This window comes from Chiloscyllium plagiosum, unplaced genomic scaffold (assembly GCF_037043375.1).
Source record: "Chiloscyllium plagiosum isolate Xiang-an unplaced genomic scaffold, Cpla_swu_hap1 HiC_scaffold_1, whole genome shotgun sequence".
Classification (NCBI taxonomy): domain Eukaryota; kingdom Metazoa; phylum Chordata; class Chondrichthyes; order Orectolobiformes; family Hemiscylliidae; genus Chiloscyllium; species Chiloscyllium plagiosum.
In genome coordinates this window covers 101826634-101839181 of record NW_028270139.1, presented here as the reverse complement: position 1 = coordinate 101839181, position 12548 = coordinate 101826634, and the positions used below count along the sequence as shown (strand labels likewise).

The window sequence follows — 12548 nt, the reverse complement described above, 5'->3', positions numbered from 1 at the left end:
TCCATGTACACCAAGTCAACTGCCCTACCCTCATCTACATGCTTGGTCACGTTCTCAAAAAACTCAATTAGGTTTGTGAGACATGACCTGCCCTTGACGAAACCTTGTTTCCCTTTTTGAAACTTGGTAAGTCCAGCCACTTAAACTGAATTTTCTACAAGGAAGGCTCAATTCGATGATATATTGCTCCATAAATATTCAGAAGTCTTGTCTGCTCAAGCAGCAAATTTAATTGTTTCAAGTATCATAGTTTTCCACAGTAATGTTTTCTTCTTTTCATCTTCACAGCAGTATTATCTTCATCCTCCTCTTCCCTATCCTCCCCACTAACACCATGTCTCACAAAACAATTTTCCCTTTACTGTGAGTCACTGCATGCAGGTATAAAAATTGTCTCTTGATGTTAGTAGGTTCCTGTTCGAGCTTCACTGTGATGGCAGCCAGACTGCATGGACATATTTCCACCATTCCCCATTTTACTGCAAGTTAAATGAGACATTTTAAATTATACTTGTCTAACAAAGTCTAGCATTCAGAATAATTTGCATAGATCTTAAAGATGGCAGTACATATTGAGGGGGCAGTTAGAAATGCATCTGAGATGTTGGGCTTCATAAGTACTTGCAGTAGTAAGAGCAAATTACTGCAGATGCTGGAATCTGTACTGAAAACAAAAATTGTCAGAAATCACAGCAGGTCAGGTAGTATTCATGGACAGACAGCAAGCTAACGTTTCATGTCTGACACTGATATCAGCTGACAACATTGACAGCGTCTGTAGAGAGAAAAAACTACTTCAGATCTTTGGCATTTCATAAGAATATTTTGGACCATTATATATGTTTTATCTCTCCACGTATACTGTCCAACCTGCTGAGTACTGCCAGCATTTTATGCTTTTATACTCCTTCTGTGCCATAAAGACTATGACTTTGACTCTATGGTGACTGGAGCACCTCAAGAATAGATAAATAAGAGTAGATAAAGAAGAAATTAAGAGCAAGTTGTTATTAACACCTGTTTATCGGTAATTGAAATTGCTATCTGCCTGTTAGTGGAATTAAGTTGTACAACTTGTATGTGATACTTTTTAACATGTGAAGGATCCCATTTAGAAGAGTTTTACCTTTCCCAGCTGAAAACATTTCTTGCATTTATGTGTTCACAGGAAACGTGCACGATTTATCTGGGCAAAGGATTGATATTACTGCAGTAAGGAATTTTCTCCTTTATTCTACATTTATATCTTCCATGTAAGATAGCATAAAGAGTTAAGTATGCAGTTATACAGCTTGACTTATAAATTATTGTCTTCAAAATGTTTAGAAATGTTGCTGAGCTATTAGTGCCCTACAATTTCATAACCAAAGAACTATCACAAAATTATATTAAATTCAATTGCAGTGTCCACAGCAGAATTTTGAAAGTCTTTGTTTGATATTTAGGGTGGAACTTTCTCAGGCCCTGAATAATGAAAGTTTTGGCAAGAATTTTGTAAAAATTGGGCGAGATCAGCAGTAATTAAATTTTCGATATTAAGGGCAAACAGTCTTACACTCTAAGCAAGTGTTGAATGGCGAGGTGAGAACATCATCAGTGAGTGGTGATAGGGTTATTTGTGACAAGTAACATCTCATTATTAGTTAATCTGGCCTCAATTATATGCTGTTTCCTATTTTCTCTCCTGCCAGGGAGTTAGTATTGATTCCTGAAACATAATTCAGAATGTGTCTCAGCGACTCCTGCTCTCTGCTTATTCCTGCGACTCTACATCTTAGACAGCAGTCACCAACATCTCAGGGCATACTCCATGGGCAGTGACTGAATGCACTCCTCCCCTGTGGACATTGGCATGGAACATATACCAGCCTCACTGCATCATCATGGCACTTATGAGTCATGTACAATACAGTTCTGAACATCAGTGCTGCAACTTAGAGCACACCGACATCTTTCGTTGGAATCCTGCTGTCAGACACTTTGTGCGTACAGATAGGCACCCGATTTGCTCTCAGGGCTTCTAAGTTGTTCACTCGCTCAAATGTTTTTCACATACTTGAATGATTGCAGTACCTCTGCCTTACTTGTAATGCTTTGCCTTGGCTTTTCTGTTCATGCTTTGCCACCTTCGCCAGACCTTAAAGGCTCACAGTGTTTGTCTTGACTTGCTTTTTGGCACAGATACAAAGCCGGGCACTTGTCATGCTTATCAGCAGTTACTGGTTAAGGGAGTGGGCATGTTGCTGTATGGCATCATGGTTTGTAAATCTCATACCTGCACAATGTGCACTTCATGTAGTTGCACCTTGGTGTACAAGAGATACAAGAGGCCCAGAATCTATTATCCTAGATTCCATTTCTTCCAAATGAACAAGGCGCAATATCTCCACAGACTGCGGTTGTCTCAGGCCACTGACAAAGTGTGTGCCAAATGCAACATGAAGAAGTGGATGGCCATGACGGTGACAGTTAATCTAAACCTTTATGCAACTCGCTTCTTCCGAACAGCTACTGGGATCTTAGTGGGGTCTCAACCTTCGACCTATAGATTTGTTAAGGCTGTTACCATTCCCATTTGCACAAGATCATACTGCTTCATCTTGTTGTCCCATGATGAGGTCAGTGTTGTGCCTCAGGTAATAGACTTGGTCAACGTAGTTCATTTCCCACAGGTGCTGGGCACTATAGACTCTAAACATGTTGCATTGAGAGGGCTGCATCATAACTGACTTCACTAATAGAAAAGGATTCCAGTCCATCAATTCGCAAGCCATCTGTGATCACTTGTGTTGTATCTTAGAAGTCTGCACCAGTAACCCTGGAAGCTGCCATGATGCCTAGATCCTTAAAAAGTCTCATGTCCCTTCTTTGTTTCAAAGACAAGATACCTTACAAAGATGGTTACTGACAGACAAGGGCTATGCTCTGTGTCAGTTGCTGACGGCTCTGTTAAGTAACTCCTGACTGAGGCTGAGGATACATTGCTGCCATTTGTCAACCAGGGTCATTATGGAGCAGAAAATATGTCTGCTGAAGATGATGCAAATGCTTGGATTTGTCCGGGTGGATACAGTAGTTCAGTCAAAAAGTGTGGTGCTGGTAAAGCACAGCAGGTCAGGCAGCATCTGAGGAACAGGAGAGTCGACGTTTTGAGCATAAGCCCTTCATCAAGAATGCATGACTCTGAATAACCCACCCTTGCTATTTCTTATATTATTAAAACATGGTTTCACATCAAAGCATATTGCTAAAAATAACAGCTAATGATGTTGGGAATAACATATTGATATAGATCGAAGGTGGCCAGCTTGTGGAAATAAAGAATCAGCATAAGTGATTAATTTTATGGTTGGCAGTATATACCAAGCGGAATACCACAGGGATCTGTACTGAGGTCTCTATTTGTTATAATTGAGTGAGGAACAATCTGAAAAATGGCGTGTTATACAGGAAAGTATGAATTTGACCACTTTCATGGAAGAATAAAAAGGAAACATTGTCTAAATTCTGAGAGATTGCAGAGCTAAAATGTAGAGGCAACGCAAGTTAGTATGCAGATACATCGAGTAATTAGGAAAGCTAGTAGAACATTATTTTTTATTGTGAGGGCAATTGAATACAAAAGTAGAAAGGTAATGCTTCAGCTATATAGGACATTGGTGAGATATGGAGTACTAAGTACAGTATTGCTGAATTTATTCAGGAAATACATAAATGCGTTTAGAGCAGTTAAATGATGATATACTAGACTAACATTTAGAATGGGTGTGCAGTCTTATGAGAAAGGGTTGGACGTTCTAGTGTCTGCTGGCATCAGCCTAGGCGCTGGAAAAGGCAATGGCAGAAACAGCCCTGTCAAACCTGCAAAGTTCCCCTTACTAATATTTGGAGGCCAGTGCCAAAATTGGGAGAGCTGTCTCACAATCTGGGCAAGCAACAATCTGACATAGTCATACTCATGGAATCATACCTCACAGACAGTGTTCCTGTCACCACCATTACCATCCCTGGATATGCCTTGTTTCACCAACAGTACAGACCCAGCAAAGATGATGGAAAAGTGCACTCAACCATTACCATCAAGCAAGGGGAGCAATCCCTAGTTCAATGGAAAGTGTAGGAGGGCATGCCAGGTGCAACGCCAGGCATACCTAAAAATGAGGTGTCAACTTGGTGAAAAAACCAAAAAGACTATTTGCATGCCAAACAACATAAGCAATAAGTGATAGATAAAGGTAAGCTTATTCACATCCAATGGATCAGATCTAAGCTCTGGATATGCCTTGTTCCACCAACATCACAGACCCAGAAAAGAGGAAAAGTGGTACGTAGTTGGGAGGACGGTGTCCGAGGAGTCCTGCCACATCCAGTTGCGGTGGTGGACAATTAAATAACTCACTGGAGGAGGAGGTTACACAAGTATCCCCATCATCAATGATTGAAGAGCCCAGCAAAAGATAAGGCTGAAGCATTCACAGTAGTCTTGCAGTAGTCCCTAGCATCACAGATATCACTCCATATGATATCAAGAAACAGTTGGAGACACTGGATACTGCAAAGGCCGTGGGCACTGACACCATTCCGATAATAATACTGAAGACTTTTGCCCCAGAACTTGCCACTCTCCAAGCCAAGCTATTCCAATACAATAACAATACTGATATCCAACTGACAATGTGGCAAATTGCCCAGATATGTCCTGTATATATAAAGCAGGACAAATCTAACCAATATTGTCCCATTAGTTTACTCTTCATCATCAATAAGGTGATGGAAACTGTTTTCAGTAATGCTATCAAGCTGTACCTGCTGAGCAATAGCCTGCTGTCTGACGTCCAGTTTGAGTTCCACCAGGGCCACTCAGCACCTAATGTCATTACAGTCTTGGTTCAAACATGGACAAAAGAGTTGAATTCCAAAGGTGAAGTGAGAGCGACAGCGCTTGATATCAATGTTGCATTTGACTGAATGTAGCATCAAGGAACCTTGCAAAACTGGAATCAGTGGGTATCAAGGGAAGAACTCTCTGCTCCTTGGAGTTATGCCTGGCGCATAGGAAGATGGGTGTAGTTGTTGGAAGTCAGTCACCTCAGCTCCAGGACATCTGCAGGAGTTCCTCAAGATAATGTCCTAGGCCTAACCACCTTCAGCTGCTTTATCACTGACCTTCCTTCCATCAGAAGGTTCGCTGATGATTGCACAATGTTCAGCACCATTCATGACTCCTTAGATACTGAAGCAGTCATGTTCAAATGCAACATGATCTGGACAATATCCAGGCTTGGACTGACAAGTTGCAAGTAACATTCAAGCCACAAAACCGCCAGGCTATGACCATAAGAGACAATCTAATCAGCACCCCTTGACAATCAATGGCAATAGTTTCACTGAAACCCCATGATCAACATCCTTGGGATTACCATTGATAGAAACTCAACTGGACTTACGATATAACTCATGACGATAAGAACAGGTCAGAAGCTTGGAATACTGCAGTGAGTAGCTCATGTCTTGACTCCTAAACCTTTCCTCTATCTGCAAGGCACAAGTCAGGAGTGTGATGGAATACTTCCCAACTCCTAGATAGGTGCAGCTCCAACAAGACTGCAAAAGCTTGACACCATCCAAGACAAAGTGATTTGCTTGATTGACAACTCATCCACAAGCATCCATTCCCTGCAACCGACGCTCAGCAGCAGTGTATGCTATCTACAAAATGGACTGCAGAAGTTCACCAAAACTCCTTAGACAGCACCTTCTCCATGACCACTTCCATCGAGAAGGACAAAGACAGCAGATGCATGGGATCTCCACCACATGCAAGTTTCCTTCCAAGTTGCTCACCATTCTGACTTGGAAATATATCATCGTTCCTTTCCTTTGCTACGTCAAAATCCTGGAATTTCCTCTCCAATGGCATTGTGGGTCAAGCCACAGCAGGTGGATTGCAGCAGCTCGAGGCAGTACACCACCACCTTCTCAATGTCAGCTAGAAACAGGCTGTAAGTGCTGGCCAACCAGCGTCCACATTCCACAAATGAATTTTTGAAACTTTAAAAGAGTAGGATACAACTCGCTGAAATATGCAAGATACTGAGGGGTATTGGCTGGGTCCATGTGGAAAGGATATTTCCTCCTGAGGAAGATTCAGGAGCTCAGGGTTACTGTTTAAAGAAGGGTTCATCCCTTTAAGATAGATGAGGAGAATCTTTTCCTCATAAAGGGTCATTTCCTTTGGAACTCACTTCCTCAAAATGTGACGGAAACACATTTTTTAATCATTTTTAAGACAGGGATATATAGATAATTGATAAGTTTGGGGAGAGGTAGGGGATAATTTTCATTTGTAGATAGCAATGTTGAGCAATATCAGCCATGACCTCACTGACTGGTAGAGAAGGCTCAAGAAACCGAGCCTTACTTTTGCGACTGTTCATACATCCATATGTAGATTAGATTAGATTATTTACAGTGTGGAAACAGGCCCTTCGGCCCAACAAGTCCACACCGACCTGCCGAAGCGCAACCCACCCATACCCCTACATTTACCCCTTACCTAACACTACAGGCAATTTAGCATTATGCTGACTATAATGTCATCGAGCTTAAAGCTCCAGCTTTTCAGGTGTTATATTCCTCCCAGAGGATAACAAAGAATTATAGACTCAGTGCTCTTGTGCTGCTGCATTAGATGTGCCTGAGAGTGTGTGAGGTGATCCACAAGGAAAATGTAAGTAGTCAGTCGCCTTAACAGATTGAAAGAAAACACAATCTGTTGCAAAATTGCTATATTTTTGTCGAGTGTAAGATTGTATAGAATATTGACACCCATGCATGGGTGATTTCAGTGTTGATGATCTTTCTTTTCCTAATGTCACCTTGGCAGCTGAGCTTGTACAAGCCTGCTGACTACTTTACCAGCTTCTTCAGATAAACTTTGATGGGTGTCTTCTGGTTGTTTAGTGCCTATTGGTACTCTCCTTAGCATGATTTGTTGAAGGCATTTGGATCCTGGGCAGAGAGAAAGTGCAGCAGGACACTTCTGGAGGTACCACTTTGTTGTCCCTCTTTCCTGTCAGTGAGTAGTTTCCCCACCCTCTTCAATTGAGTGGATGGTACACTTGGTGGGAGTCCAGTGTCCTGCATCCACCTCTTATCTAGATAGCAAATGAATCATCCATGGCTTGAGTGGTGGAATGAAGATCCATGCAAATCTTAAAGATTCTATCTGTTCTGCTGAGCATAGCTTTCTCTAGCTGCTGCTACCCATTCCACAGAGGCAGCATGTGTGTCGGATTCAGAACATTGCGAATTCCTCTGTCCATTGCGCCAGTTTGAACATGGTCTCTGGCAGATGCCTGATGTTCCCTGATGCTTGGATATGTATCTCCATCTGCTCATTAACGGTCATGTCTAGTGAATTACAAACTGTACTGGGCTAAACAAGGGCCTGTGCTCCAACAATCCTCCAAGTGACAGAGACCTCAGCTTTTTTTTAACCTCCCCTAACTCCAGGCCTGTATGACTATTGTGCTCACCTAAATGTGACCCCAAGACAATTCTCGATAGATTACTCATCGAAGTTTAAAAATGTGTTGCTGGAAAAGCGCAGCAGGTCAGGCAGCATCAAAGGAGAAGGAGAATTGACGTTTCATCGAAGTGAATGGTTCTGCATTGGTGGAGGCTAGGTTAAGGCTTTAATAGTGCATTTCTCTAAACTTGTGATTGTTGTTCTTTAGAGGTATGGTTTGAGGGGCTTTTGGAGATGGGCCTCGACTTATTTTTTTCTGTCCTGGCTTGGGAGTGTGATCTGGATCTGCATAGAAAAAATAACGGTTTATTTGTGTAATGAGCCACCATCCTTACCCAAGGTTTTCGTAAGAAGTTGGTGCTTGATATTTTGGCTGGTAATAGCAGAATGGAGGTTTCACACAAGTTATCTGTGATATTCAACCTCTCCTTTAGCACCATCATTTTTTCTTCAGTTCCATGCCAGCGCATGGAGCAGTGCTCCTAAAGCTAGTGCTTCCAAATAAACCTGTTGGACCTGGTGTTGCGTGATTTTTAACTTTGTCCATCCCTGTCCACCACTGGCTCCTCCACATTTGGAATAAGGTAGACTAACTGACAGCATGTATCAAGGTAAATGAATATGGTGTCATCATCATGACAGAAATATGATTAAATGGAGATAAAAACTGGGAACTTAACATTGAGGGATATTTAACCTTTTGGAAAGACTGAAGGGAAGAGAAAGGTGGTTGGGTGCTCTGTGAATAAGGGACGAAATGAAGACAGTTGTGACAGCTGATTTAAGTTTGGGTGATGTAGGGTCCATTTAGGTGGAAGCAAAAAGAGAAGGGAAAGAATGCATTGCTGGGAGTAGTGTACAAACCCCAAACAGTTCTCTGTAGGAAAAGCAACAAATCAACAAATTTTAGGAGCATATAAAAAGAATATAGCAATAATTCTGGGTGAATTTAATCTTCATGTCTATTGGGCTAATCAAATTCAGACATCTAATTAACGAGTTCATTAGGGCTAGTTTCCCAGAACAATAGGTCATGGAGTCAATCAGGGAGCAGGCTATTTTGGATCTGGTAATGGATAATGAGGCATGTCCAATAAATGGGGTCAGAGTAAAAGATTCCCGAGGAAATAGTGATTATAACACGATAGCATGTAATATTTAGTTCTAGAGTGAGAAACTTGGGTTGGTACCACCTGTGTTTAACTTAAACAGAAGAAATTACAATGAAATGAAGAACGAAGTGGCGAGATCAGCAGGAATGACAGTAGCCAAGAGTGACAGGCATTTAAGGAGGTAATTCATGACCCAACAGAAATATATCCCAGTAAGGAAGAAGGATTCTAAGAGAGGTATAAACCAACCATGGCTAACCACGGAAGTTAAGGAGAGTATTGAGTTGAAAGAAAAAGCATTTAAGGAGGCAAAAGTCTCCAAAGATTGGGATAAAATCGGAATCCAGCAAAAGACTAAAACGTTAATTATGACAGAGAAAGTAATAAAACTTGCCATTTTATGCATATGTAATAAGCTAAGGAAAACATCATCATGTGGGAAACCCAATCTGTCCCACACAGAAGTGCCACCTGCTTTTAGGTGAGCCTCCACACTTACTCTTAAAATCAAGATTCTGCTAATGAATTAGACTAATTAAGTAAAAATCACACAACACCAGGTTATAGTCCAACAATATGTTAAAGGTGTTAGCCCCCGTGTTCTCTGTCTATGCCATGATGTTTAGATTGATTCTAATCTAAAAAGTGAGATAATGGAGTTTTACATCACACTGTAAATTTTTGCTATAAATTCTGTGTTTTAGGATTGAGCCCTCCACTATCACCTGATGAAGGAGCGACGCTCCGAAAGCTAGTGTGCTTCCAATTAAAACTGTTGGACTATAACCTGGTGTTGTGTGACTTTAACTTTGTACACCCCAGTCCAACACTGGCATCTCCAAATCATGACTAATTAAGTAATCTAACATCTTTTGTAATCCAGACCAATTGCTAGTGTGGAACATGCATGCTCTGTCAAAGAGGTATGATTCTTTTTTTTACTGAGGACAGGATCACACAAGATTGGGATGGATATATGAAAGTGAATGCACTGCCCTTCTGCTCATTTCCCCCATCCACTAGCACCCCCTGGTCCCATCAGCAAAGCAGGCGGCAACCTTCCCTTTCTGGGCAATGTCCATCTCTTGGCATGTCCTTAGCAATGAAGGTCATGTACCATAGTGTGAAGGATCATTCCTGGCTTGCAGCATGCGAAGTGGTGCTCCGAATGACTGTTGGAAGATTTTGGTAATGGCAAGCATGACTGCCTCTCATGCATTGCACTTCCATGAGAAGGGTGCAGTAAAACCCAAATGCATAGCAAATAAGGTGAAGGATGGAAGATTATGTGAGAAAAGTAGCTGTGATCATGGTTGAGCAATGAATCTTATTTGACAAAACTTTAACTCAAAATGGGAAAATTGAGCTCAACATTTTTTCTTAAATGGTGAGTATGGGAAGTCTTGAACATCAAACAGACCTGGGTATCCGTATTGATGCGGTACTGAAAGTTACCATACTGACAAAGGTTGAGCTTGGATTTTTCACTCACTCATTTCTATTCCCAGCAAAAATGCAATCTGTCAGAAATGGGGATAGGATTTAGTGAATTTTTAAAGGAAAATCTAATGCCATGAGTAGCATCAAAGGTATTTAAAAGATTAATGTCTTCACGGTAAAGAATATAAGATTCATTTCAGCATAACATCACGAGAAACTGATTTTTCCAGACACATTTTGTCTAATTTTACTCTCCACTGATGTTAATGGTTAGTATGTAAATCAGCATTCCACCTGACATAATTGATTTTTGACACAGTGAGGTTTGGTACCAGCATTGTACCACATTGGTGTATTTTTACATTTGTTTGCTCTTGTATTTATTGCATAAATGTTTTATCATGTAATAATTCACATTGTATAATTTTGTATTATTTGCAGAACAGGCCCTGTGTACACTGCACATCAACATTGTGTGCTATTGTTAATTAAAATGATCAACTAATATATATTGTTGCATTGAATTACATTTATAACTATATTTTATCATCTCCAAATGTGAAGTCTTGAGCAAAAGATACCATGAAATAGTGGCGATGTTGCATTTTTCATGAGAACATTCATGAGGCTTTGAGAATGTACTGGAAGTCTTTTATCTATCTTCCTAGTAACTGCTTGCTGTAACGAAGCTAATTGTAGAGAACTAGTTTTGGAAATCTGTGTCAGGATTGTATTGCTTGACTCACGGGAAACAGGAATAATCCTTTTCCTGTAGGCAATCATGGAGTTCACATGTCAGTAGTTCTGTATACCTGATGCACAAGGAATACATATTGATTTAGAAAAAGCTAAAATGTTTTCATATTTCATCTCCAAAGAAAACAGAGAAGGTGGACTTTTCATTTAATCCTATGGCCGACCCAAAATTTGTGTTCTATGACCATAGTCTCCTGGAAGCTGTTAAAATTGGTGATCCTGAAGTCCAAGAATTTTTTCGTCTGCTTTCACTTTGTCATACAGTCATGCCTGAAGAAAAGCAGAAAGGTAACAAATATTTCATTCTTGAGTAAGAACAGGTTCACTAATAAAGATGAAAGTTATTGAATTTTACTTTTTCCTTTGAAGGTTACTCATTGAAACATTTAGTCTTCTCTTTTTAACATTGAAAATAATGATAGTTACGTAAACAAATGATAAATAAACATGCAGAGACAGTTTTAAGCTATAAAATATTACTTATAGTTCCTTGAGACTGAGGACTAGCGACGTTAAGGCTGAACAATGTTGGAATTGCTCATACCGTGATGGGTGGGGGAAGATGGTGTTTAAAGAAACGAGTGGGTGAGATGCCCAGGTTTTCACCTGCTCTTTTAGCTGTTTGGGTTTAGACTCTGCCTGGGCCTGCCAGAAATGTTCAAGGTGGTTGGTGCCTTTGCGGCTGCTGCTTCTCCTAGTTTTTGGAAATCTTATGTCAGGCATGAAGATCATTCAGCTCACTCAACGCCTTCATGCTCAGGATGTTGGTCTGAGGGAGGACATTGAAATTGGAGGCTTTTTTATTCATCCACAGGATGACGGCATCGCCATTATTGCCCATTCCTATTTTCCCAGCAAGAAGTTAGGAGCTAACCATATTGCTGTGGGCCAGGGGTCACATGTAGGCTAGAACAGGTAAGAATGGCAGTTTTCTTCCCTAAAGGACATTAGTGAGCTGTATGGGTTTTTTTCCAACAGTTGACAATGGATTCATGACCATCTTTGGACTCTTAATTCCAGATGTTTTTTGAATTCAAATTCCTCCATCTGTTGCGTCAGGATTCAAATCAGGACAGGACATTACCTGGGTCTCTGGATTACCAGTCCAGTGATAATACCACTGGGCCATTGCCTCCCTATATGTATAGACATAAAGGTGAAGTCACCATGGTCCCAAAGATACCATAGGATTGTTCTCTCATTAGAGAGAAATGACTGGTGGTGAGTTTAACCTGTGGCTCACCAAGCCTCATGTGAAAGACAAAGTTGAGAAGGCAAGACCTGAAGTTCCTATCCTGCTACTGCATTTGCAGGATTTTGTGGATGCTTGCTATACATAGTTTATGTCTTTGAACATTACTTTCCATGAGCTCAATGTTGGATTTAAGGTCTTTGTCATCAAGCATTCTGTTTCTCAGACAATCAGAGACTGTCTGGAATGACACACCTTGAATCGACTCCTAGTGGTGGGAGCAGAGCCTGTTTCTGTTCTTACTGTTTGCTGCTGGAACCTTGCTGACCCTCTCGCCCCTCAATGAAAAAAATGTTGCAGATGTGGTGAGAACAAATTGGGGAGCAGTGGGAAGGAGCAAGACCAAAGCATTGTATAGAGCAGTAGTGCCGGATTTACAGAGACTCACAGAATCGTTACATTGTAAAAGGAATTCGTTCAGCACATTATGTCTACATTGGCTCTCTAAGTGAGTATT

The 12548-nt window shown here is 40.9% G+C and overlaps 1 protein-coding gene across 3 annotated transcripts in view; it reads left to right on the top strand.

Moving 5' to 3' along the window:
* The window catches only part of LOC122548976 (phospholipid-transporting ATPase ID), a 272266-nt gene that overhangs the window by 166119 nt on the left and 93599 nt on the right, over positions 1-12548 (top strand). For all 3 annotated transcript variants that reach the window (XM_043688030.2, XM_043688038.2, XM_087989438.1), the window contains 2 exons: positions 1169-1212; positions 10962-11127. In XM_043688030.2, coding sequence (XP_043543965.2) covers positions 1169-1212; positions 10962-11127 — 210 coding nt within the window. The remainder of the gene's footprint in view (positions 1-1168; positions 1213-10961; positions 11128-12548) is intronic.